At 49.3% G+C, this 26589-nt stretch overlaps 1 protein-coding gene across 15 annotated transcripts in view; it reads right to left on the bottom strand.

The window, feature by feature from the left end:
* Positions 1-8083, bottom strand: part of NFIA (nuclear factor I A) — a 249013-nt gene extending 240930 nt beyond the window's left edge. For 6 of the 15 annotated variants that reach the window (XM_051625242.1, XM_051625248.1, XM_051625247.1 and 3 more), the window contains exons 1-2: positions 7692-8081; positions 1559-2090 (exon numbers count right to left, since the gene is read on the bottom strand). In XM_051625242.1, coding sequence (XP_051481202.1) covers positions 1559-2090; positions 7692-7718 — 559 coding nt within the window. In that variant the 5' untranslated portion in view covers positions 7719-8081. Of the gene's footprint in view, positions 1-1558; positions 2091-7691 lie in introns of all 15 variants that reach the window. The other 9 variants (XM_051625239.1, XM_051625244.1, XM_051625250.1 and 6 more) reach the window with 4 other exon arrangements.
* Positions 8084-26589: the final 18506 nt, after the last annotated feature.

The following is a 26589-nucleotide window of genomic DNA, read 5'->3' as shown; positions in this document are numbered from 1 at the left end:
GTGGTTTTCAGTCGTACCTCTCAAAGCACTTTAAGACCATCATCCCACTTCGTTGTGCGGGGACAGAAACTGAGGCAGGCAAAAGGGATGCGAGTCCCTGGTCTCCTCAGGGCCAGTGATGGAGCGGGGCTGCCCCAGCCCCAGTCTCCCTTTGATTAACCATTAATTGGTAATCCTTCCTTCACCCTGTCCCATAATAAATCACAGAGTAAGTAAATAATTTTCCACAATATTTGCCTACCTCCCCTTTGCCAGAAACACACAACGGGATTTACCACATCGCACCGAAGCGCAAAGTGAATTTTGCAGTTTAACTGCAGGAAACGCTGTGAGACTACTCAGAAGTTAATTCCAAACAGGGATTGTACCCGTAAATTGTACCCTATTGCAACAACCTCTGCAGGCACTCAGAGAAGAAAAACTTTGGGGTAGCCAAAACTTTCTGTGAGCTCCTTCAACAGAAGGTGGCATTGGGAATGTAGGCTCCCGCGGCTCTAAGTTGCTCAGTTTTCTTTACCAATATATATTTATATAGAATTGGTTTCTACTAAACTGATTCCTCTTGCTTCTGCCCCTCTTTTTTTTCCCAGCCTGTCCAGCCCCCCAGCTTGCAAGTCAGGCTGGAACCCAGGGGGACCTATGCATCCCATACGCAAAAACAGGGGCCCAGCCCTTAATGCACGCACATTCTTCTGCAATACAACCACTCAGGAGAACTACAACAGCATATTATTTTATCCAGTCAACATACTACCCATCCTCTGAGCCCATCGAGTCACTCTGTGGGCAGGATGTACTTTGTGCTGGAGTCAGAGATCCCCAGGTTTTTATTTTCATTACATGCAAAAGCATCTCAGGGTCCCCCCATAAGCACAGTATTATCCAACCAGGAATTTGTTTCAAGACTTGCTCAGCTCATGGGTGTATAAACTACGATATTTGGGGGGCTTTAAAGCCTTGTTTTCCCCACAGGATTTTTCAGAGGCTTGTTTCGTGGCCACTCAGACCTGATGGCTGGGTTCGCTATCGAGAAACTGTCTTCTCCTTTCCCTCTGAGCCAAATCCTACAGGACTTACACTCCCACCCCTGTGGGACCCAGACCCATGGGCCTTGGGGATCTCTGGCCTTCTCAGACTACTTTGTGCACAACACATACAAACTTTTAAAATTATTTTTAATTTTTTTGAATTAAAATGTATCTGCTTTCCCCCAAAAATCAGGATCAAGGAAGCCATGTCTGGCTGCAATCCCTCCTAGGACAACATTTAGGATAACACCTGTGAAGAATGCCCAAAAAACGCTGTTAACCCCAGGAAAACAAGAGCCGCTCTTACACGGGTGCACTTTAAAAACCCAAATAAAAAAAAAAAAAAGAAAAAAAAAAGAGAAAGAAAAAAGGGGGGCTGTTTTGGCACTCCCCTTGCTACCCTGAGAGGGCAATCACAGGCATCCCCCACTCCCTCCCCAGCTCATGCAGCCGCTGCCACCGCGGTACCGCACCCAGCACAGACATAAACCAAAAACGTTGTAGAATGTGATATATAAAAAGGCACTTACCTGCTGCGTGCACAAAGTATGCCAAATATAAATCGAGTTCCTTAACAGAAACTCCTATATGGTGGGGCTGTACGCACAGCCCGGGGTTAGAGCACTGTGGGGACTTTACAAGGCGCTCGCCATCAGTACTTTCGAGCGGAATACCTTTAAATAAAATCACCATAACAAGGTCCAACCTCCAGACCTTATCTGCCTGGCGAAGGCAGTCAATTCTTCTCATCTTGCCCTTCTGGTCTGGATTGGAAAGAACGCAACACGGAGGCTTTTTTCCTGTGACTGTGAGAACAAAATCCTCCCGAAATTCAGGCCTGATATCTTTCCGGAGCTTTGCCAGAAGTCTGGATGCCCATTTTTGCTTTACCTCGGGTTTTTCACTTAGCAGTTCGTCCTTCACGGCTCTCTCTTCCTCTTTTGACATGCGTTTTTCATGTTTTTTGAAGTATTTTCTTTTTCGGGCTTGCAGGTTGAACCACGTGTACGCAAACGCTCGGACGTGAGGCAGAAGTGCTTCGATGAAGGGATGAAATTCATCCTGAAAAAGTTACAGAGAAGGGTCTATGTCACCAAAACCATCAACAAAAACCCTTCAGAAACCGGGCTTTTGTGTGAGGTACCAAGGCTTGAGGATTAGGAGGGTGATTCTATGTTTTACAGGATGCAGGACTCATAACCCCCACTGACAGGCCCCAGCCCTGCTGCATCCCCGCTTCACCTCAGACCGACCCCAAAACCTCCACTCCCTCCAAAAACAGGGTCCGACTTCACAGTCGGATACGGTGCAAGGACAGCGCCCTTTCCCCAATCCTTAAATCTCTTTTCAAAATAAAACACATAAAAAAAGGCAGAAGGAGTTAAAAGCAAAAAACCCCTCTGCAAGTCCACTCGTAGAGCCGGGTATCTCCCTTTGCTCTCTCCCTGACCCCGCGGCTTGCGGCGTCGCCAGCGTTTGCCCGCCAATTTGGCAAATCCTAAACATTTGGATGCCAATCTATGTTTGTATGGGGAAGCCTAAAGTATAGTAAAACTTTCCCCAAGATATATTTGGAAATAGTAGCAGGCAGTATAGTAAAATGCCAATAAAGCCTGCGTATACAAATACAATGAAAGATGGTTTTCTCGCAGGTTCCGAAGCAGTGAAGAGAGCAGAAAGTAAAGTGGCCGATTTTTCCTGAGTGCACAACAATAACCTACACTAAAATCCTAGAAAAACCTAGGCTCAAATTTTATTTATTTATTAAGTTTAGCTTTTATTTCATAAAAAAAAAAAAAATCTGCTATTGAGGCATAACAGGACAAACCAAACTCTGAACCTTTCTAGAAAATAAAAAGAAACAGGGAAAATTGAAAAATGTGGTAAGAAAAAAACTCAGCATAACTTGCGCAGATAAGCAGCAAATTATTTATTTTTAAATTTATCCATCGTGTCATATTTTCAGCTATTTTCAAAGAAATGCCCTACTTGGAAAGTTAGTTTGGCCATCCGGAGACACTGCTCGCTTCGTGGGATGACGAGTTAAAGATCACCCCTCTGCCTTGCCACAAAAATAATCACGATTAAAATTATGCTGACAATTAAAAACCCACAAGAAACATCCCTCAATTTTGTAAAAAAAAATTTTAAAAAAATAATAATTAAATAAAATAAATATATATTTTCAAAAAGTAGTACATAAATAAGTCAGAGAGATCAAAATATAATATATTTGGGCCACGCTTCATGCTTTTCTCTCAACAAATGAATGACCAAACTCCAAGCTGCACATAAAAACCTATATAGCCCGTGGGGGCCTGATCCAGCCCAGTGCGCTGGGGACGTCCTTGCTGCCAGGGACCGAGTTCCTCCTTCTCTCAGGATTGGGCCCTCCAGGGGTGGGGTGGGGGGAAATAATGAAGTAATCTGTGCAACATTTCCCACAGCATGGTAAAAGCCACCCGCTGCCTACCCTTGCAAGGCAACATTGGGGATTTTTCAGATTAACTAACTTTTTTTTTTTTTTTTAAATTATCCCATGGAGTATGTTTCCTACCCAAATTATTTCAGGTCATACAAATATTGTTATTAAAACTGACATCTTACATCCTTTCAACACCTTAAGTTGTATTTTCTTTTCAAAAATGTGGAAAAACTGAGAAATCAATAGGTGAAATATCTATCAGCAAAATCCTGTCGTAATTCAAGACCTTCTGCTGACTTCCCAAAAGCTTCCATTGCACTTACTCTGAGTGGCCCCTGAATTGTAAATACTTACATCTATAGGTAATACCACAGCATTTGTTTTTTATTTTACACACAGATTACTAAAAAGCACCAAAACCAGCACAATATATTTCATTATAGCACAGAAGCGCGGCAGTAATCGCAAGTACTATCAACAATTATTAAAATATAAGCAGGTAAAATAAAATAAATCACTCCAATGATTAGGACATTCCTCTTTTTTTTTTTTGCTCCCCCCCAAAAAAAAAAAAAATCATAGTTTCAAATTTCAACAAAGTTTTTTCAGAAAAAGGATTGCTGCGAGTTTGCAGTCGGCAGATTCAAAAAGTGCAAGGAGGCACAATCCCAGCACATGGAGCTACTCTCACCCACCAGAAGCAGCTCTTGGGGGGGGGGGGGGAGAAAAAAAAATAATAATTAAAAAAAAACCAAAACCTACAGATCCCTGCAAGTTATTAAAAATAACAAACCCTCCCTTCTGATCCCTCCTGTCCTTCCCCACACAGGGAGAGCGAAGGCAAAAAGGCCCTTTTGTCAAGTGGAAGTTTCTCTGCGAAGGTGCACAGAGCCAGGGCTCGCCAGCCCCACGGCCAGCCAGGGCAGTGCTCCCAGCTCCTCGCTTCTCTACACGTCTTGGTACATCCTGAAATATTGCAACTTTTCTGCTTTAAGCAGCGCTTTGTCCTGCCTGATCTCATGTGCTCGGGACTTTTTTGGCTCGACGCTGGATACTGTCCAAGAGAGAGTGGCTTTAACCTGCGCTAAAGCTGATTTCTACGATGTGAACCTGAAAGGGGAGGTAAAAACAACACCCCCAAAACCTCCCCCCCTGAAACCAGAACTACTTTAGAAGACTTCAAGGGGAAGGAAAAAAAAATAAAATAAAATAAAGGTGCTTTTTGGCGTAAAGTCAGGGTGCACAGCTGAAGTAAATAAAAAGCACCGCTGCTCGGCGCGCGAGGTGTGCATGTCCCCATTAGACTCCAATGTGTCTTTTTAAACTGGTGTATGAGGAGAAAAGGTTAATGACTCATAAACAGAGCAACTTTCAAACTGTCTTGGTAAACATGCTGCTCCGTCAAATCACACTGCTTCAATCTCGGCAGAGAGGTATTAGCAAAGTCAAAGTGGAAATAAAAGCACTCGGGATTGATCAAACAAAATTGGGCTGGAAGCGGCGATGGGGGGGGCAGGGAGCAGTTTCTGCATGGCACGATCATTTGTTACAGGGTTATTATAGTCCCCCACCAAAAAAAATTAAAAAGTTTTGGAAAGGTGTCAATGCAAGTGTGCTACCAGATGTGCAGACCTGTCTGCAGCCTCGCTTGAAAATATCAAGATTTGTAGTAGCTGATGGAAAAGGAGATGATCTTTGCCTTTCCCCAAGTTAGCTTGAAGGGAAGCTTCCCAAACATTTGATAAAGACATTTGCTTGCCCCCCTCAGTGTTTGATGGGCCACCTAAAAATAAAAGGCACCAGAAAGCTGGGAGAACGAGAATAAAAAGTTGGTTGTTGTTTTTTTTTTTTTCATTGCACTACTCTCCAAAGTTTGAGGATACAGCTCATCCGAGAACAGCCTGTTTCTAAGCAGCACCTAAAATTTGGGCCACACAGTTTTGTATGGCTTAAACTGAAATTCTTCTCTGGTCTTGAGAAAGGTGAAAAAAAAAAAACCAAACCCACAACACAACAAAACAAACCACCAACGTACGACAAAAGAGCCCCAAAACCCAGCCCAAAGGCGCCCGCAATCATGTAACACTGCAAAGGAGTCTTTTGAAACAATATATTTCTGCTGATCCTGTTGAATTTAAGCCAGCTACAGCCACCCTTGTTAATATTTTTACAATCCATTTGCTTGTAAATCTATTAGGAGATGTGCATATGTTCCCCAACTATTTCCTAGATCTTCAGCACATATGTAAATGGAACGATGTTTAGATTTTTCCTGACAGATGATACAAAATGCTCGTGCCATTTCAGTTCTAGTGCTTGGATAAATATGCTCATAACTAGGATTTTTGTTTGTTTTCCTTTTCTAACCCACTTTTGAAAGCTTCCCTTTAAATCTGAACCAAAACTCAGAGATAAAAAAAAATAAAAATAAAATAATAATAATAAAAAAATCTCTGTCCCAAAGATCGTATCAAAAAAAGCTCCTGAAGTGAAAAATAGAAAATTGCTTGTAATTGCTATGGGCTCGCTCCCTTTTTCTATGGAAAATGACAGAATCACCTAATTGATCCTTCGGAGGGAAGAGTTTGTCAGGAGGCCTCTAATCCTTGTATTACTTTTCCAAACATGCAACAAGAATACGAGGTTTTCACAACTGAGCAAAAGCACAGTGCCTGGCTTTTTTTTTTTTAATTTAAAAAAAAAAAAAGGAGGGGGGGAGGTGGGGGGGAGCAGGGGGGGTCATGGACACCAGGACAGGGAGCAACCGGCCCATGGATTTATTTTCTCTCTTTAACGTGGAAACCGGGCCTACCAAGCCCAAGGAGCTCCACGTGCAGATGCAAAGCGATGCGGTTTGTCGCTGGCCCTGCAAGGAGCGTTACTGCTGTCCCTCCTGCAGGAGCACAGCTGACAAAAAACAGGTATTTTTCACAAGTTGAATTCGAGGCACAAACTTCAGCCGGGCAGAATAACCGAGTTGGCATCCCCTGTCCTCTGCAAACTCCCTCCACTAGCGTTTCCCTCCTGCCTTTAATCAAGTGGATGGGTTTTTTAAGCCCGCTGGAGTTTCGTGCCCTTGCCCGGCCTGGCTTCTCCTCAGCAGACACCCAGAAATTTGGGGGAGGCTGGGGAAAGGGGCGGGGGGGGAACACGGCGAGAGAAGGGGACGAAACTTTTGCAGCTTTCCAGGCTGCTGCCCCTCTCGCTGCATTTCCTCGCTTTTTTTTTTTCTCGACGGAAAGAGCCTGGAGAGGCTTTCTCACCGGGAGAAAAAAAATATTCAAATTAAATTAATAAGAATAATGTAGTCAAAATCTCCTGCAGGAGGAAATAATCTGGGGTTTGAGTCCACCACAAAGCATTTCCTCGTTAAACCATTATATCCTGCTAATTGAAGGTGTGTAATTTAGCGTCCTGCAGAAGCATGCGGGGAAAAGGCGGGGGGGGGGGGGAAGAAGGGGGGAGCGGGCGGTGCTCCGCGGCCGCGCAACTTGGGGGCACCGCAGGGCGATCCCCCCCCTCCACCCTTCCCGCCCCCGCGCAGCCCCGTCCCACCGCGAAGTTGCGCCGAGTGCCGCTGGGGGCCCGATCCGCGGGCGGGGGGTGGCGGGAGGGAGGGGGTGACACACGCGGGACAAGTTCGCGGGTGTCCCCCCCCAGCTCCTCCCCAATCCGCTCCCCGGCTGGGGCGACCTCCGTGGGTGCGGGGGGTACTCCGAACAGGGGGCGGCTGCACCGCGGGAGCGTAACCCAGGTGCGGGGCACGCTTCGTCTCCGCGCTTGATGAGGAAGGAGGGGGAAGAGAGCGCGGAGACGATCCCGCCTGCGTCCCCCCCGCCACACACCGCGTAACCCCAAGCTGGGAGCCCGGGGGGTGCGGGCCGAGACGTGCCCGGGGCTGAGGAGCGGAGTCCGGGGGCGCGGAGCGGAGCCGCGGAGCGGGGCGCGGGCGGCGGCGGCATCGATCGCGGATGACCAAGCACGGCGGGGCCGTGCGGGGCGTCCCGCAGCACCGCGCCAGTGTCGTTCCCCCCCCCTTATTAATTAAACCATTAATAAGTAGGCGCCATTAGCCATGTGCCGACACAAATGGCCGTGCGGGAAGGGGGGTGGGGGGGGATGCAAAGCGAAAAGGCAACAAAGTTAGTTTCGGCGAGCTGCGCGGGTGCCCCTTCCCCGGCGCGCAGGCACCGGCACCCCCCGCAGCGCCGGCCCCATCGCGCCCCGGCTGCGCTTACCTGGGTGAGACAGAGCGGAGAATACATGACTGCTGCGGGGGGCTGCGGTTTGGAGGTGTGCGTGTGCGGGGAGAGAGGGAGAGAGAGAGAGAGAGAGAGGGGGAGAGAGGGAGAGAGAGGAGGGGAAAAAAAGAGAGAGAGAGAGAGAGGAGAGGAGAGGAGGGGGAGCCCCGAGCCTGCTTCTTGCTTTCACATTTCCAACTCTGCCAAACTGCAGCCAGCGCGGAGCCGCTCCATGAGCTGAACTTTAACCCCGCCTCGACTTTCCCGCACTACGCGCTCGGCATGCCTGCCCTGCGCGCCGTTAAAGGCATAGCGCACCGCTGCGCGCCCCCGTCCGCCGCCGCTCCGCGGCCCCTCCGCGCCGCGCCCGCTCTGCGCCGCGCCCGCCCGCTCCGCGCTCCGCTCCGCGCCTGCCCGCCCGCCCGCCCGCGGGGGCGGGGAGGGGCGGGGAGGGGGCTGCGGCGCCGCCGCCTCCCTCCGCCCCGCCGCCCCGCAGCGCGGGCAGCCGCGGAGCGGCGAGCGGTGGTGGGCTCAAAGTTTGCTTCTTTTTGGGGTTTCTCTGTGTGTTCTGTTGTGGTTTTGGGGTTGGGTGGTTTGGGTTTTTTTTTTTTTGCGTTTTTGGTTTGGTTTTGTTTTGGTTTGTTGGGGTTTTTTTGCTTTGCTTTTCCCCACGGCTGCGGCTCCGCTCGGCCCTTTGGCCGGGAACTGGTGGGGGGGGAAGGGGAGGCGGGGGGAGCGACGCTGCGTTCACAACTTTCCCCATCCCCTTTGGCACTTGTCATTTTAAATCAAGGGCTCGATGGTCAGGGGTGCTTATTCCACTCAAAATAATATTATTTTTTTTAAATAAATAGCCGCACATCAATCCATCTACATGTCGCACAACACCCCCACCCCCTCCTTACTAATAAAATCACTCTTTAAAAGTGAAAAGCTTAAAATTAAAGAAAAAAAAAAAAGAAACATTACACCCGCGCCTCCTGGCACTTCTGGAGCGCATTGTTTTGGCACCGGCAAACGTTTGGGTTTGGGGTTTGGATGCTCTCCAGCCCGCTCATGGGGACTCGCAGGGTGTCCCGTGTATTCCCTGTGTCTCCCCCCCCCTTCCTCGGGAAGAGCGGTTCCCATGATGCTGGAGGCGGTTTGGGTGACCCCCGCGTCCCTGCGCGCTGGGGGGCACCGGGGGACAAAAAAAATCCATGGGGGGGACACGGGGAAAAAAAAACCTCCCAGGCAGTTTGTTGGAGAGGTGGCGGGGGAGTGGGCTGCGCGCGGGCGGAGGGGAGCGCGGAGCAACCCCCTCCCCCGCCCTCCCCGCTGCACCGCTCCCAGGCTTTTGCGGTTTGCAGCATTATCTCTAAGTAACTTTTGGCGCCCTTCGGGAGACTTTTGGCCGCGGGACGGCTGGTTTGCGCCCTCTAGGCAAGGGCCGCGGTCAAGCGCAGCCCCTCCGCAGCCGCGGACATCCCCTTCCCCCCTAGAAAAATAAAAGCAAAAGGCACCTTCCCCCCTCACCGCACCCGCGCTGTTCTTCACCGCTAAACGGGGTGGGCGCACAAGTTATTTTTTTCCCAACTCAGCGTTTTGCTAAGCACGCTTTAAGAAATAAATAATGTTTAAAGGCTTGTCGGTTTGCTTTTTTTTAAAAAAAAAAAAAGCTTTTTTTTTTTTTTTTAACTCAGTCACATACACCCACCTCCCCCCCCCCCCCCCTTTATTTTTTTGGGTGCTAAATCCGGTGGTTTCTACGGCTCTGTCCCCGCCAGCGGCCCCGTCCCCGCGGGGCGCCGCCAACTTCGGCGGAAAAGGCAAAAAAAAAAAAAAAATCCCGAAAAAAAGAAAAAAAAAAAAAAAAAGGGGGAAAAAAAGCGGCGCGCCCCTCCCCCCGGGGGAGTTCAAACGTCGCAACACCCGCCCCCGCCGCTGATTGGCTGGCGCTCGGCAACGTCACACGGCCCCGCCCCGCCGATTGGCCCCCGCCGCGGTCCGTCACCCCCCGCGCCCGGCCGCGTCTCTTTGTGCGCGGCCGCGGGCGCTCCAGACGGCGCGCACGGAGCCGGCGCGCACGTACGGGCGGTCCCGCAGGGGGGAGGGGAGGGGAGGAGAGGCGGGGGGGGGGGGGGGGAATCTGTCAAGCTCAGCGGTTTTCTCAAATCCCTGGAAAAAACGAATTTAAGCAAGAAAAAATAAAAAGGCAACTCCGGTGCAGACCCCCGCGCTCTCTCCGCGCCCGCGCAGCTCCCGCCCAGACAATAGCTGCTGCCCGCTGGTAACGCATGGAAATCGGGTTAAAAACCAACAAAAAAAGCGAAGTTTAAGCGGCGCCACGTACCATGGACAGGTATAAGAGTACGTGAGAAACTTGGCGGGGCTCAGTCGATTGGCTCCGGTTGGTGACACTTTCCCCCGCCCCCCCCCCCCTCCCCGCAATACAGATATATACAATTTTTTTTAATAGCCAAAATAAACTTGCAGCCGTTGGGAACCCGGAAGAGAATAAACGCCGCAGCCAATTGCTGCCTGCCGTGAGGTGTTGGGTTTTTTTGTTGGTTCTTTTTCCTTGGGTTTTTTCGGGTTGGTCTTGGGGTGTTTTGGGGTGAGGGTTTGTTGTTTTTTTTTTTTGTGGTGCCCCCCGCCCCGAGGAGGCTGCGCAGCGGGGCTGGGGCTGCCGCTCCCCGCGCCTGGGACTTTGCAGAAGTTGCGAACGATTTGGCAGGCGCCCGCCTCCCTCCTCCCCTTCCCTCCTCCTCCTCCTCCTCCTCCCCCCGCGCCCCCTCCCCCCCCCCCGCTCCCCCGGTTATTTCCGCAATCGCCGCGATTTGCATAGGAGCCCCGCACCGGGGGGGAGGGGGGCGCCGGTGCTCATGGACATCCCCTACCGCCCCCTTCACCACCGGGAGACCCCCTCTGCGGGCCCCCCGCACCCCCTGCCACTCCCGGAGGTTCCTCCGCAGGGCTGCTCTGCGGGGAGGGGGCTGCGGTAGCCCCCTCCCCTGCACGGGTAACCCCCCCTTTGCACGGAGAACAACTGCCCTGCAAGGATAACCCCCGCCGCCCTTTGCACGGGTAACCCCTCCCCTGCAAGGACAACTCCCCCTTCGCACGGGGTAACGCCGTTACTTTTCACGGATCACGCCCCCACTTGCACAGATACACGCACCCCGCATGCACGCCCCCCCCCCCCCGCATGGGCAACCCTCCCTGGCGCGGGGAACCCCCGTCTCGCTGCAAACCTCCCTTGCCGCACGGCTAAATCCACCTGGCACTAGCACAGCCCCCCCACCCGCCCCCTTTGCACGGCCACCAGCCCGGCTTTGCACCCGCTCAGTGCTTTGCACACTCCACCCCCCCAGCTTTGCACACCCCGCCGGGGTGCGGTGCGGCTGCGGTTCTCCCCCCCGGGCTCCGGGCAAGCCCTCGGCGGGGGAGGAACTTTCCTTCCAGCAGCGCCTGGCAGCAATGCAGCAGCTCGGAGCCGAGCTGCAAAGTCTCGAACTTACACGGCACCCCTAAAATAGTCCTGATTTCATCCCTGAAAGGATTTCCTGGCTTTGTGTGCCTTAACTAGCCTTGGCCATTTTTTGTAGAATAACCCTATTATTCACAGCTCCGAGGGTACAATCTGCTAAAGTCACTTAATAAAAAAAATAAATAAAGAAAAACAGAAAAACCTTCAAAGGGCGTGAGAAATAAAGGCAAACAAACAATTGTCTGTAGCTCTCAGCTCCCCTTGATCATGGACAGCCGCTTCATTAACAGCACAAGCATTATATTCTTAAAACTGGAAACCTCAAGATGCGTGATAATACTGCAAAATTAATTTGGGGGGGAAGCAAGTGGATCTGAAGGTTAATGACTTTTTTTTTTTTTTTTTCTTTTTTACAACAAAGCCAGACTTTCAGTCACCCAACTTATCTCGTCACTTAACGAGTGGCATGGTTATCCCTCTGAATTTCTTGCATTTAATTGACTCAGGCAGGTAGTGAAAGACACAGAGGGCTGCAGCCCCAGCAAACCGTACTGGGCAGAGGTGGGAAAATAAGGGGGCTAAAAAGAAAAACGCCCTGGGATGGTGATTTTCAGGTTCAAGTTTGGGAGCTTGTGACCTGCGGCGGTGACGGCGCGGCTCCGTACCCGGCGCGCTGTGACCTCCCGGCAGCAGCTCTGCCTTCTCGGTTACCTCCTGGTGACCCCTCTGAAGGAGCCCGCTGATTCCCAGCGGTCTGGAGACCACAGGTTGGAAACCACTGGTTTTGCATAAACTTCTGTTTTTCGGTGCAGGCTGAGGTTTGCGAGGGTTCCTCTTAGCAAACTGTCGAAGGATGATGTGTGCTGCATAAATTAAAACATCATGTCCCCTTGCCATGTGAAAGCATTATTAAAAGAAGCATAATAAGGGATTTCCACCATGTTATCAAGCGTACAAAGAAAACTCCGAATGGGAGGGATGGCTGTCATCGGGGTAGAACAAGCTGGGATTTTGGAGAGGCTTGAGAAGCGCTTTGAATAGCCCGTCAGTTGGACAAGGATCAGCGCTGACAATAGCCGGTCTATATGTGGTATGGCCTGTTAACATCCAGCAGCAATCATTAAAGGCCTGATCCTGACAACGGGGCTCTTCAGGGCCCTGAGCCATCTTAGTGGCTTCTGCGTGAGCCACCGTGGCTGCTCGCCTGCCCTTGGGCAGCTGTGCCCCACCGAGGGCCAGAAGCCCCCTGAAATCACCAAGGGCTCAGTCCTGACTCTCTTTCCATCAAGACCTTAGAGCCACACTTTGCTCTGACCCACGTCTCCAGAACTATTTTGAGACTTAAATCCCCTTATGGTTGGTGGAAATCAATGCTTAGATGTTTCTATCTCATCCCATGACAGGATGGAATTAGCTCTAAACCCCAGCAGAAATGTCATGGAGGAGCCACAGTCCCCCCATCGTTCGAGAAACTTACATTCTGAAGACACTAAAAATGAGAGTAGTCTGCAAGACTCTCTCCAGAGATTGCTCCATCATTCCATGAGTACAGAGGGAACTGAGCATTAACGGGGCTTTCCTGCTCACTCTGAAAGCTCCAAACCCTGATGCAACATAAATAAACACCACAGTTGTGCAAACAATGTGTCACCCTTCAACGGGAGGGCAGGTAAGCAGAAGCTTCAATCTCCAGGCTCCAAATTTCAGGGAGTAGCTTTGATAAGCAGACTAACGCATCTGATGAAAGTTCTCACCTCACACCACTAAGTGCATGTCAGTAACAATGGTTTTGCATGCAGCAGTTTCTGCCAGTCACCATGATTCCCAGCGGGAAAGCAGGGAGGATGAAGCTGTTCTGAGGTCCCCATCTGATAGATGCGGGCTGCTGCACCAGATTTTGGGGTCTGGACCATAAGTGCACCCCCAAAGCCATGCACATGTGGGAATGGGAATTAGAAGTAGCTATGCCAAGGGCAAGTGGGAATAACTGCAATAAAAATTGGACAGTCCAATTCTCTGTGAGGTCTCCTACTCTAACCGTGAGCTCCCGGAGGCACTGCTGCCTGGCACAGCCGCTCGTGGGGTGCTGGCTCCAGAGCCCAGCGTACCGCAGAGATGCCTGTGGACTTGTAATGCCTTTCCACAGGGTCTTGAGTCTATTGTGAGAAATAACTTCCTAGCAAAAGTGCACAGACTACGACAAGGAAGCAAACAGAACGAAGAGAGGCGGGATAAGCAGCGTTTTCCCTTTTGTTTTGCTGCAGATCTTCTAATGGGGAGCATAATACATGGGAGCACTATTTTAGCATAAAAGCTGCTTCACAAGCAGAATTTAGTTGAAATACTGCAAAGTGAAAGTTCACTGAGAAAGTGAACCCAGTTTCACAAGCCAGCTGTGATTTACTGACCAGCTTGAGCAACACCCGCTGGCCCAGCCCTGCAGCAGAGCCAGGCTTCGCCGTGTGCCAGCCTGCACCTCGGAGTCCCTACCCACCACATCCGTGCCGCCATCCAGCTGGATAAACCCCCTGCTCACAATCGGGAAAGGACGCGGATACGTTGAGTTGCCCTCAAATATATTTTATTTGTACACAGTGCTGCGGTGTTATCGCTGCTGGACGCTTCTCACAAGGGTACGAAACCATCCTGCAGCGATACTGAGCGATTACAGCCAACGGTCCTGATACCGCTGTCGCCCAAAATCCAAGGTTTTATCAGGCAGCTTGGCATAAACACTTTGGACCTAATCTTGCACGCCTTAGTGAAAGTTTTGCTTGAATAAAGTTTGCGCAAGGGTGGTATGAACGTGGTGTGGCAAATCATGTCCGTGTGCCCACACACACATGAAAATTATTTGGGTGTATTATGTATCTATACATTGTCATATTTATGCAATACATTTTTCAAAAGGAAATAATGTATTTTGAGGCTAGTTTTCATATGAAACCATTACATATTCAGGGTTTGTTTATAATGTGAAAGCTGAGATTCAAGATGTAGTGTGAAAAATAAAGCTTAAAAATTGATAAATGGACTTTGTAAGAGTCAGGTAAACGCAAACTGAGGCACGGTACAAAGAAAAGTTATGTCTAAGAGAAAACTGGAATATAATGCAAAAATACCAACCACTTCACCTGCACTGCTTACAAGTAGCTGCAGTATTTTAGCCCTGATTAACATGCAATCCCCCCTGCCCCTTGCTGCATGCTTGTCTCTGTGCTCTGTAACTTTTAAAATGAACTGCACATTGTTTCCCTAAAGAAATACAAATCCAAATAGCAATCTGTTGAAATACTAAGCAATTTTTTACATTTCTCATCTATGTTAAAGTTCTGGGAAGAAAAAAAAAAAAAAAATCTGAGTGGCCTTTTTAGACAGAAACTTGAACAGCTTTGTACCTTGGTCAGGGAGTGGCAAGGAGAGCATGGTAAGGGGTGCAGGTTTAGTACAGCTTTTCTGGCTCTGTGTGTTGCAGATAATTCATCTGCAGATCTTCTCCCCAAGTATTTTTTCAAAATTGCTGAAGCCCTGCTGACCCAGAGCACACATGAGGTCTGATTGCTTGCTTCATGGATACGGAGCGGTAAAGTTTCTATCACAAGTTTTGCTAACTCTCATTTCTGCTATTGAAAACTTTAGGTATTCTGTAAAACGTGGTGAGGTTTCTATTCATGATAGGAAAGACAGGCACAGCTACTTTAGAAAACCTTTTTTTTTCCTATAAACTTTGAACTAAATGAAACTTGGGGGAATAAAAAGTATACTCTTCCACCATGATTAGTAACTTTTCACTTCCCCCCCTTTTGTAATTTTACAGGCAACTTCATAACGAGCAAGGAGAGTCGTAAAAGCCATCTGTATCACGTGCAAAGGTTGGTTGCAAGAACCCGAATCTGCATGAGAGCCAACACTTCTGCCTAAAAGATGTTGTAAAAAATCAGCGAGTGAATTGCACCCGCTCCGTTTTGCTTGCTCTGCCTTTCCCAGTGCCTACAGCTCCTTGGGAAATGTGTTGGCCTCAGCACCTGGATTTTTAATTATTTTTATTTTTTTTTAAGTCTTTATTACTGTAATTCACTGACCTGCCGCATTGTAAGCCCTGGCAATATAGATCCCTGGGATGGGCACCCTGTGCTGCTACTGGATCTCTCTGGAGAGGCTGCTTTGTTGTGGTTTTTATTTTGCAGAAGATAAGTTTTTCTTAAAAAAAAAAAAAAAAATCAACACCAAAACCAGAAGTGTAATCCGTGTGGGCTGGCTGTCACAATCACTGCTCTCCTCTCTTAGCAGCAGGGAGAAGGTGAGACCATCCCCTGCTCACCCGACTGGTGTGTTAACTTCTATATTGGGCTGGGATGATTTCCACAGGGTAGCCCCCGGAACAGCCAGGCGCGAGGCACAGGTGGCCCTTACAAAGAGATATGCTCAGCTACATTTTTTTTTGGATTCCTGGAAAAACCATAAATCACAGCACCACCTCACGTACGTATGCCCGACCCCTTCGTTAACTTCTTGGATGAGAAGGTTATCCCTGAACCTATGGAGCAGGTGTACGTATGGTCACTAAGCTCACGGAGTCAGTCACAGACTGCATTATTTCTCTCTCAGAAAACTGAAAATCCAAGATCTCTCAGCTCAGCTCCCCCTTCCTCCAGGAGGAAATAAGCATTTCCTTACAGATATTCAATTTATTTAGTTTTTAAATCCTCTTCAGATTCAGATTGCCACTAAATATAGAAACTCTTGTAGCCACACAAAACGCGCATCGCCCTGCAGCTGCTCATTTGCAATTTGTTCTGCACTTAAAAATCTCTTAATGCTACAAATAAACTTTGGGAAAGTTACATCCCAATAAACAATGAGGTGTTGTTTAAAATTACATGTGCTACTGTATTATTAGGTCTCTACCGACACTACAATTATCTTTTGAAGCTGGCAATAACATATTAACTGTTCAGTCAGACGCAGAAATAGACTGGTGTATAAGCCCTCTGCCATTTTTATGAATGGAAAATATTTTAAAAGATTGTTTCCACTTTCTCCTTTGTCCTCTCCCCAGAAGGAGCCCCCTCAGCGAGGCTGTTTCCCCACGTCACCTTAATATCCACATATATTAGCCATACATTGCGATACATGATTAACTGCCTCCCCCCCACCCCCCATACACCGCCCCAAACAATACAGATACTTATTGGATTAACTACTCAGTCCTCGCTGGTAAGGAAAGCGGTATCCGTGATTTCTCGCTTTTATTTGCACGTACAGTTGTAGCTTTGCGGCATGACAATTCAAAAAGAAAAAAAAAAAAAAAGGTAAAAAAAAAAAAAAAAGGTGAATAATCCCTACGCGGGAGCGCAGTGTCCGCCGCAGCATCCCTCTGCTCCGCGGCACCATTTTTACTCGCCAAAGGGAGTTCGCAGCCCGGCGGTTTCTGCCCGGTTTTGCCCGATTCCTGCCCGCTCTCCGAGCGGAGGTTACCCGGTCTGGGCGGCGGTGATGGGCGTCGCGGCTGCCCTCCCTCCGGCACCGCATCGCCCGGGGAGGGGGGGGATAGAAAATAAGGCGGGGGGTTTGGGGGGGGATGAGAAGAAAAGCCTTTAAAGTTTGCGGTTGGAGTTTGGTCTGGTTTTCGGGTCTGGGGGTTTGTTTTGTTGTTTTTGTTTGCTTTGTTGCTTTGTTGTTCTCTTTTCGGGGAGGGGGAATAAATAAATAAATCTCGCAACCTGCCATCTCTGCCTTCTCAAACGCTCGCCCAAGTCAGTGGTAGCCATTTTCATCTAAGGTACAGGAAAAGGACAGAAAAAGGAAAGAAAAAAGCCAAGAACGGAAAAAATAACACCCCCACACACACACACAAAACCCCAGGAGCGGCGCGGGTCGGGGCCGCCGCCGCTCCAGCTGCTCCGCACCCGCGCAACCCCCGCGGCTCGCTCCGCCGCCCCGCGGGCTGCCGGTTTTTTTCCCTTCCTTTCCCCCCCACCCCATTTTTTTTTTTTTTTTTTTTTAAATCTTTCATTCTTTCTTTCTCCCCCCCCCCACCCCCTTTTGCCGCAGTCTCCGTCCGGCGCTGGGGCGAGTCCCGGCAGCACCGCGGCGGCGAGGGGCTGATTTATCGCCGCTCCAGCCCCGGCGCGCAATTATGTCATTCTGAATCACGCACATGCGGAGAGCGGGGAGTTTCTGGCCAGCTCTGAGCCAGCCCCCCCCCAAAAAAAAAAAAAAAAAAAAAAAAAAAAAAAAGATTAATAATACAAAAATTAATTAAAAAAAAAAAAAAAGGTGTGTGTGTGGGGAGCAATCCAGGGGAGAGCCGGCGCCCCCCGACGCAAAATAAAGTCTCAACAAAAGTGGCGGGGGCGGCCGGGACCGCGGAGCGAGGCGGCGCGGAGGGAAGGAGGGAGGGATGGGGGGATGGAGGAGGGATGGAAGGATGGAGGGAGCGAGGGATGGAGAGAGAGAAGGGAGGAGGGAGGTTGGGAGGGACGGGGGAACCTGGCAGCCGCCGCCCTCCCACGCCCGCCCCCGCCGCTCCCCGCGGTGCCTCCCGGGGCTGGGGGCCCCGCCGAGCCCTCCCGCACAGCCCTCCCTGCCTGCCAGCAGCTGCACGCACCGCCGGTGCGTATCTGCATGTCTAGGTGCACATCTACGCATATATACGGTCATATCCACCTATGTATTGCATACCCACGTGTATTTTATATATGCGCCTACAGCGGGGGGTTAGGTGCTCTGGAGCGTGGCCCCGGAGCCGCTGGCATCCCCCCCGGCAGCAGCGGGATGCAGACCCTGGGACCGGAGCGCTCCCAGCCCCGTGGGCTGTGCCCATCAGGTGCAGTTACCACAGCACCCCTTGTGTCCCCGGGCTGCTCCCTCTGCCCACCAGTCACATCGGTCCCCTGAGCCGGGGCACTTGGGCACCCCAGACAAGGAGCTGCAGCTCAGCCCATCACCAGCCCCATTCGGTTTGCCTGTTCCTTCCCATTGCATCCTTTAATGGTAGAGGGGGGGGGGGGAAAAGGCAAATCGGCATCAGAAGTGCTGGTGGCACTGCTGTAATTCAGATGGTGACACCATCCCTGAGGATTTTCTTACTGTGGGTTCTGCTGGGTCCCCTTGGCTGCAGCCAGGGTCAGGATATGGTTGCAGGGGGAGAAGTTTCAGGGATGCCTGTATCACTTCAGCCCCTCAGATGCATCTGCAAGTCATTGAGACTTCTGGGCAAGGCAGGAGGCACTTCTGAGAGCCTGACACTGTGTGCAGGACACTCTGAGATGCTTACACGGCTTGTAAAACCCAGGAACCCAGGATAAGCCCCCCAGCAACGTGCAGCACACAGGGCAGGAGGCTGGAACTGTTTCCTGCAGTTGCACCAACCACAGCAACAAACTGAATATTTTTTTTGTCCACACTTGTTCAATTCAAGAAATACTTCCAGATATCCAGTATTGCTGAGCTCCAAACTTTGGTGCAAGTGACTTCTGCCCTGCTTGGCAAAGGGACGCTGCAGGCAGGCTTCCGTCATGTGCAACATGGAGAAAACACTGACTCTCCCTAGAAAAACCTGCCTCTTGCCCACGGCTTGGAAAAGGGTAAGTGCAGGAGAAACATACAGAGCAGAGGAGGACACTGGACAACTGAGTGGGTGGGGAGAGCAGTCATGGCTGACTGCCTCCCCTTCCTGATGCAGACTCCAATGAAGCTGCTTTTCCCTCTTTGCAGCAGTGCTACTCTTCCCAGAGTGTTTGAGACACCTGGATGGGACACTAGGCAGGAAGGAGCCTGTTCCCATGGGCAAACACACCAGCTCTGGTGTGCTCAGTGCCCTCTGGCCACGGGACTGTGAAGGAGCAGCAGAGACACTGAGACACCATTCCCCCTCACAGGGCAGTTCTTGCCTGGGCCCCCACTTTTCCCCTCATCCCGACAGATGGCTTTAAGGCAGCTTGGAAGTTTCTGCAGAAGCTGGGGCAGTGGGGGGCCAGGTTACTTCAGCACACAGGTACTCCATTACAGCACTACACTTGCACACAGGTAACCCAGTACAATGCTACACCTGCTCACAGGTACCTTGTTACACAGGTACCCCATTATACAAGTGCCCTGGCATACAGGTATCTCAATATTTAGGTATCCCACTTCAGCACTACACCTGCACACAGGTACCCCATTACACAGGTATTCTGCCACACAGGTAGCCTAGGACTCAGGCACCAAGTACACCACTACATTTGCACACCAGTACCCCTGCACACAGATACCCCAAAATACAACCCCCAGCACCCAGGTACCCCATCACCAGGGGCAGGACCCTCCAGCCTTGCCACTGCCCCACCAAGCACCACACTGGGTTCACCAGCAGTTCTGCCATTCTCCCCAGGAAACAAGGTCGGTGCAATTTGCTTTTCATTACAAACGCCACGAGAATTACCCCAAAGGCAACGCCAAAGGCCGTTATAAATTACGAGCTAACGATGTTTAAAAAGTGTGATGGTAGGGAACAATGAAGGTGGCTTCCCCTCGTTGTGACACATTTGCACTGGGCGCACGGACGGCGGGGCTGCAGCAGCACTGGCTTCTCAGGAAAAGTTACCAGCGGCCCGTGAGACAGCTGGGATTCATATTAGAATATTTTTAACGTGCTCTTACAAAACCTTTGGCACACGCCTATTCCACTCCTTTTAATGATGTTGACTTCATTTCCTTTAATATGGGGGGTCGGGGGGAAACGCTACACCAACAAGCCTTAATTAAATTAATAAGAAGGAACAACAATAAATAACTCCAGTTGCGTTACTGCAGGGTTGCAAAAATACGGACCAGGGTGTTGGGACTGACAGAACCAAACAACTTTGCGGAAGAGGTTTCTTAGACCAGCGACCTCCGGGCTCCTCAGCCCCCCGCAGAGCTGGAAAACCTGCCCCGGTTACCACCCGTCCCCGGAGCAAACCGGGAGAGGCTGGCGGGGGGCGCAGCACCTCCGCGGGCTGTGCGCGGGCACGCTCTGCGCGCACCGGGCCTGTGCACGGAGAGATGAATGGGACTGGATGCGTGCGCACCCGCGCAGACAGACACCCGCGTGCTCGTGTGTCTCCGGGGGCGCGGGCGCGGGTGGGTGCGTGGGCGCCGCCGCCAGCGCCCCCTGCAGGCGCTCTCCCTCCCTCCCTCCCGCCGTCCCCGCGGGCGCAGCAGCGCCCCCTCCCGGCGGGTGGGGCGGCCCGAGGCGGCTGCCCGGCCCCCCCGCCTTGCCTTGGGGCCTGTGGCGGCCGCGGAGATGAGGCCGCCCGGTGCTTCCAGAGCCAGCCCAACCGGGGAAGACGGTCCAGATTAAAATCGCAGCGTCAAACGGGACTCTGGGCGGCTTCAGCCGCCGCTCCTGTCAGCGACGGTGTGCGGGGTCCTACCTTAGCAGCGCCCGGCCTTCCCTGTCCTGCCCCCTGTGTGTGGGAAGGAGAACGCCGGGTGTTCCCCGCTCCTTGCTGCGGCCTCCCGGCCACCTCCATGCACCCCAGGGAGTTTCCTGAAGAGGAGCGAGGAGGCCGGCGCGGGGCCCCCCGAGGCAGCCCCGGGGCGCGTTCCCCCCGCGCGCGGTCAGCGCCGGCCCTGCCCTCGCTACCCGGCGGGAAGAGGCTTTTCCCGCCGCCCGGCGCATCTCCCACCGGAGGCAGAACGTGCTCCGCAGAGCAGGAGATGGGCAGGTGGCTTCGGCGTTAGGGAGCATCAGCGCAGCTGAGGACAGGCCCTCACACAGCTGACGGGAGGGAAGGCGTCTGCGCTGCCTTCACCTGCTCATCTGCAGCAGCTGCTGGCTGGGCCTGGCCTGCCCATGGCCCCAGACGTGGTTTGTTTTGTCCTGCTTCCCCCTTCCAGCCCTGATCAATTTATTGAGCATGACTGCTAACGCTGGCAAGGGTTTCACAGCAGAAAAAAAAAAAAGTCTTTATCTGGCTGTTTGGCATTAGTCTTTCCTAGTTTTAGCTATAAAACCTTGCAACCTCCTAAGTAGTCACTGCCTGTTACCTTATGTCTATCACTTTCTTGGTTTTAGCTTGAGGAAAAGGATCCCTGTGCACTAGGAGTGTTGCTGCTGTGAAGGACATGTCCTGGTATTTCCCCAAATGACACTGATGCACGTACAAGAGGATGAAACACTTCACCTTAGAGGTACAGACACATGGACATGCCAGCACATTGGTCTAACCACATCAATGCTGATCCTGATGTTAGAGAGCAGGGACATACTGCACCTCAGCATGTCCATGCACAGATTTGAATGCTGTTTTCCTTGGGCCTTCTGGAATCTGTTTCCTGAACCTCAGCAGAAATCTCCTTTTACACCCAATTTTAGGGATTCTAACGTGCCAGAGGACTTCCCAACAGGAGCCATATAAACGTTTTGTGGCTGCTTCTGTGGGTGACTCACCTGCTAGTGTTTGCTAAGTGAAAATACAAATGTTTACCTGCCCAGCCCATTTACTTTTTTTTACCCATGTAATAAAATATGACACTAGAGGGCGGCCTGTTAATGTAATTCAATAATGAACTTGCAGCGGCTGCACATGCAGGCGCAGCAGGGTCCCCTGCTCCGAGCCAGGGCTGTGACTGGAAGCAGCCCTGAGAATGGCATCTTCCGACCTTCTGAGACAACCACCACTTCCCACAGACACGGAGAGTATCCAGAGTGCAATTCCAGAACCCAAACCAACAAATATCCCCAAGAAATGTGATTTGCTAGCTGATGGGCACATTGTGTTGCCAGTGGCCCCGCATTTAGCACTCAGTCCAGCTGGGAGGAGAAGGTGGTATGAGATACCCTGCCCATTCCCTGCTGCCAAGGCCTTGTCCTGCCCCAAACCATTGCACCCACCTTTACAGCCAGGGCAGTGCTGCAGTTGCAGCCGGGCTGCAGAAGTCTGCACTGCAGTGAAGACTGTCCCCACTGAGAGACTCCCAGTCTGCACAGCCTTCCTGTGACCAAGGAGGAGGTCTCTTACAGTTCCAGAGACCGGCTTCCTTGTGTCAAATGAGGTTAATAGCCACATGCACTTTAATTAATTAAAGATTGAGAGTATTTTTAGAACACCAGACACAGTATGCGTCAGAAATACCAGGTATTAGCTAAGTACACAGTGCTGTCATTATTGATATTTACATTTGGTACTGCCTGGAAGCTAGGATTTCTTTGTGGTAGGCTGCTGACAGCAATTTCTTTTCTTCCCAGATTTAAAAATCTGCTTGTCAAACGGGATACAGCAAGCAAAACTGACATCAGACAGACTGAGGTAAGACCAAGGGTGTGGATCACAGCACCACGAGCACTGGCAGAGACCTGTGATACTGTAGGTTGTTGCACATGGACCACACCACAGGTGGGTTTTAAGGCATCCTTGTAGCTTGCTCTGCAGTAGCTTCCAGAGGCTTTGAGTGCTGTGAGACTATGAAAGGTTAACATTTTAAGCTGAACTTCAGTGGGACTTTCTTATTGACTGCAGCAGAAATTGGCCTGAAGTCACAGATGGAAAGAATGTAAATTAGTGGCCACTTTTCTGAAAGCTGATGTTCCTTAGCATTTAGTAATAACATGTCCTCAGTTTTTGCTAAATTGCAAACGAGCAATTAATTTTTCAGCACTTGTGCAGAATACTTTAAAAATGGAAACATGAAAGTCTTCTATTAAAATGAAGTTTATAGTATGCACCTGCCACTAATGTACTGTACACTGTGTCTTCCACTCATTATAGTGATGATTTGGGTTGAGATCAAGAGTCATATAGTGAAAATCACTTCAACACGTGCCTGTTCATATGCATAAACTCCTGTGTACCAGATGGCAAAATATAATGACATCTTAAACAGCTAATTGCATAAACCTTGTAATGCAGATAATTGCTGAACCAAAGTATGAGTTAATAATTTCCCACTGTATTGCCTGGCTTGACACTAATTCCAAAGGAAAGTTGTGACAATTCTACAACACTAAAGTTCACCAAGCGGTAATTAAAACTAGCACTTAAAATCATTCCACTTTCAAACCCTTAATTACAATTCAGTGGAATCACTTTGTAGAAATCTAACATTTATAGATGGTTACATGATAGCTGTTATTTCATCATCATCCCTTTCATGGTGTTCCCTCTAAGGCATCCTTCAGGAAACACGTAGCTCTCCCTGGAAGTCTGAGGTTGCAATGATTTCTACACCAGTGGTCACTGGGAAACACTTGGAAAACAGTGGCCAGCACTAGGAGTGAACATACATACTGCTGCAGGTTTTTTTCAGCTTACACTTAAAGCAGCATGGCAAGTAGTAGTTTTTAATCACCTGATGGTATATAGATGTAAATCAACAAGGAGCCACTACCACGAAATGCATCACCTTTCAAAGAGTGGGTTTAAGAATTGAATTGATTTAGTTGGGCTGATTACACACAGACTGACCTCAAAGACAGGCCTCCAACACATCATCAGCTGTTGCTGTATATTGGAAAAGCTGCCGTGGGACTGCAACGATGAAGAATGGAAATATAATTAATGATGGTAAATACAGTTTTAGGAGAAATAAGCCTTATCAGACAAACCCAATTTCTTTCTTTGATGAGGCGCATCAAATAATATGATGAAGGTAAAACCTAAATGATAAAGGTCAATGAAGAGATGTGATATTTTTTATGGAGATTAGAATTAACACTGTATGATATTCTGATCAAAAACATTAGAAATAGCAACAGAGCGTGCACTAATTAGATTAGGAATTGGCTAACAGCCTGTTAAAAAGTAGCTATGAATCAGGAAGCGTTATCAAACAGGAGAGTTTTACCAGGATCAGCATCAGGTCAGACACTAGTCAAATGTTTTTTTCAATGATTTGAATGTAAACACTGTAAAATTCACAGCTGATAAATTTGAGGATGACAAGAACATTGGTGGAGTGACAGACAATGATGAGAGTGACACTCCAAGTGATCTCAGTTGCTTGATGAGCTGAGCCCATCCAAACACAATTGGTTTTAATACAGACAATATAAGATTATGCAGTTTCTGGTGCTCGCACTTTTAAAAGATCATTGGGAAACTGGAGACGGTGCAGAAAACAGCCAGAGAGAGGATTTCAGGGCTGAAGAAAGTGCTTAATGGTGAAAGACTTAAAGCACTCAATCTGCCTAGCTTACTGGAAAGAAGACTGAGACGTGACATGAGTATAATGAATGAATATTTAAGTATCTATGAGATCTGTCTGGAATTATGTGCTGGATATTGATGACATCTTTAATCTTTCAGAGAAAAATGGGTATCTACAAACTGATGTCAAACAAATTCAAGTGAGAATTTAGGTGGTTGTTTCTAATAGCAAGAGTGGCTGAAGGCTAACTTTCAAGGCACAAAGTGGATACTGTCTTTTTTTGGTATTTCCAAAGCAAGACCATAAGACCTGCTGCAACCAAAAAAGAAGTCAGTGCATTTAATGTAGTTTAATAATGGCACATGATGAGTTGCAGTATATCAAGGGGCTTTCTCTAGCCTTCAACCCTGTGAGTCTTTACACATCAGCAGAGACATTTCTTAAGCATTTAGGAGAAGCTGTGTACACCTGTGCAAAGGAATAATCAAGTAATAACAAGCCTCACATATTTCATGGGCTGCCCAGGCCAGGTGTCTAAGTATCACACATTCACGTATCTCTAATAACATTATTTTAAAAGATAGAGACTGAGTTTATGTGTTGATGGAGCTACACGAAAGCCATCAAAGGCAGACACTGACCAGTGGACCTGTCAGTAGAGAAGCAGTGACCCTGTTTCCAGGCATCTTCTGCCTGGAAGTCTGTTTTAGTCACAGTGTGAATAAGACAGTTCTGGATCAGAATGGGTCGTAGGCAGAATATTAGGCTGAAACTTCAGCCCAAGCCTGAAGCAGTCCAGCCTCAGCAGTTGATTCCCATAGGAAATGCTGACAGTCACTTGTCCTGCTGCTCACACAGCTTCCTGCTTGTGTGGCCACAGAGCCCCACCACAGCAGTGCTCAGACATGTATCCTACATGTTGTTTACATCCTACAAACCTGTTCCTCCCCTACACCTCCAAAATGTTCAACACCTGTCAAAACCATGAACAAACAGACACAAACCCTTCCAAGACTCCACAATACCACCATGCTGTACCTCTAGTTACAGCTCAGTGTAATGCAGAGGAAGAGAAAACAGGGGCCTCATCCCAGTTCCTCCAGCTCTAGCTCAGGTCTCAGGGCTCTCCCACCTAAGTTTGGACAAAGCACAGTTCAGCCTACTCTAATGACCTGTTAGGCCCCAATCAAAGCTGGGAGCTAAACTCTCATAAAATCAAATAGCATAGATTGATTCTGTGCAGGAGGTCAGAATAAAGGCTCAGCACAATCCCTTCTGCCCTTAAACGTTTTTATTAGCCCATGAGACCTAACTGCCAGAAATCTGTGTTGTTACTAATTTTACAGATGGATGTATCCAGATCTGATACAAAATATTTTTAAGCTCAGGTCTCCTCTAGCATTTCCAGCAGCCTTTCCAGCCATCCCTGCTGTGGATGGGCAGCCCTCTTCCTCTGTGGGAGCAGCACTGGCATGTAGGGTCTGGTCCTCCCTCACACACTCCACCAGCTGCAAGGTAAATGTGCCTCTAAGGTGATCCTCGTGGTTTCCCCAAGAGCACTGTTCTTTAGATCAATTTCAGCACAAACCTCTGTGAAATGTATGCATTTTATTTATTTGCTATATATATGTGAAAAATATCACTGATGGTATCTCTGTCTATGTATCTGCACCAAAACTACTACAACTTGTCCATACAAGGGACACTGATAATTCAAAAACCAGCCAAAGCAAAAAACAACACTGAGCAGCATTATTAACTGATAGCTCAAATGCCAAAAATTTTGGAGGACACTGAAATTGTCAGTGATGGCAAAGCCTGGACAGCCAGAAAGTCTCAGGGACTTAGGCAGAGATTGATCCAGTAGCTGATGACCTGCCTTTTGGGCTTGCAGGGATGCTGGTAATCACCTCTAAGTAGGAAATTGTTCCACTTATTGACTCAGCAGCTTAAAATGAACACAAGCTGAAATTATTTTCTGGGAAGGATGTAATCTGAGGAACTTCTTTCTCTTCAAAATAACTGAGAGATCCAGGATGTGGCGCTATGATGTGAAGGTGTCTTATTTCTCAATCTGTGAACATAAACTGGTCTTCCTCTTTTCTTTCAATAGGAAGAAGTCTGATGGGGGTGGGTTATCTTCCAGAAGTGGAAATCTAGAAAACAAGACAAAAATATATTGTCATATCTGCTGTTTGCAACATTATGTTCTGCTTAGGATTTCTAGATGCTTACTGTATCAATGCACATGTAGAGTAAAAAAAATTCTGATCATTTTATCAAAACAGAATTCAGTACTGAAAATGTGGC

Source organism: Apus apus, chromosome 7 (assembly GCF_020740795.1).
Source record: "Apus apus isolate bApuApu2 chromosome 7, bApuApu2.pri.cur, whole genome shotgun sequence".
NCBI classification, from domain to species: domain Eukaryota; kingdom Metazoa; phylum Chordata; class Aves; order Apodiformes; family Apodidae; genus Apus; species Apus apus.
Note: the sequence above shows the minus strand (reverse complement) of the source record. Positions and strands in the feature narration are given on the sequence as shown.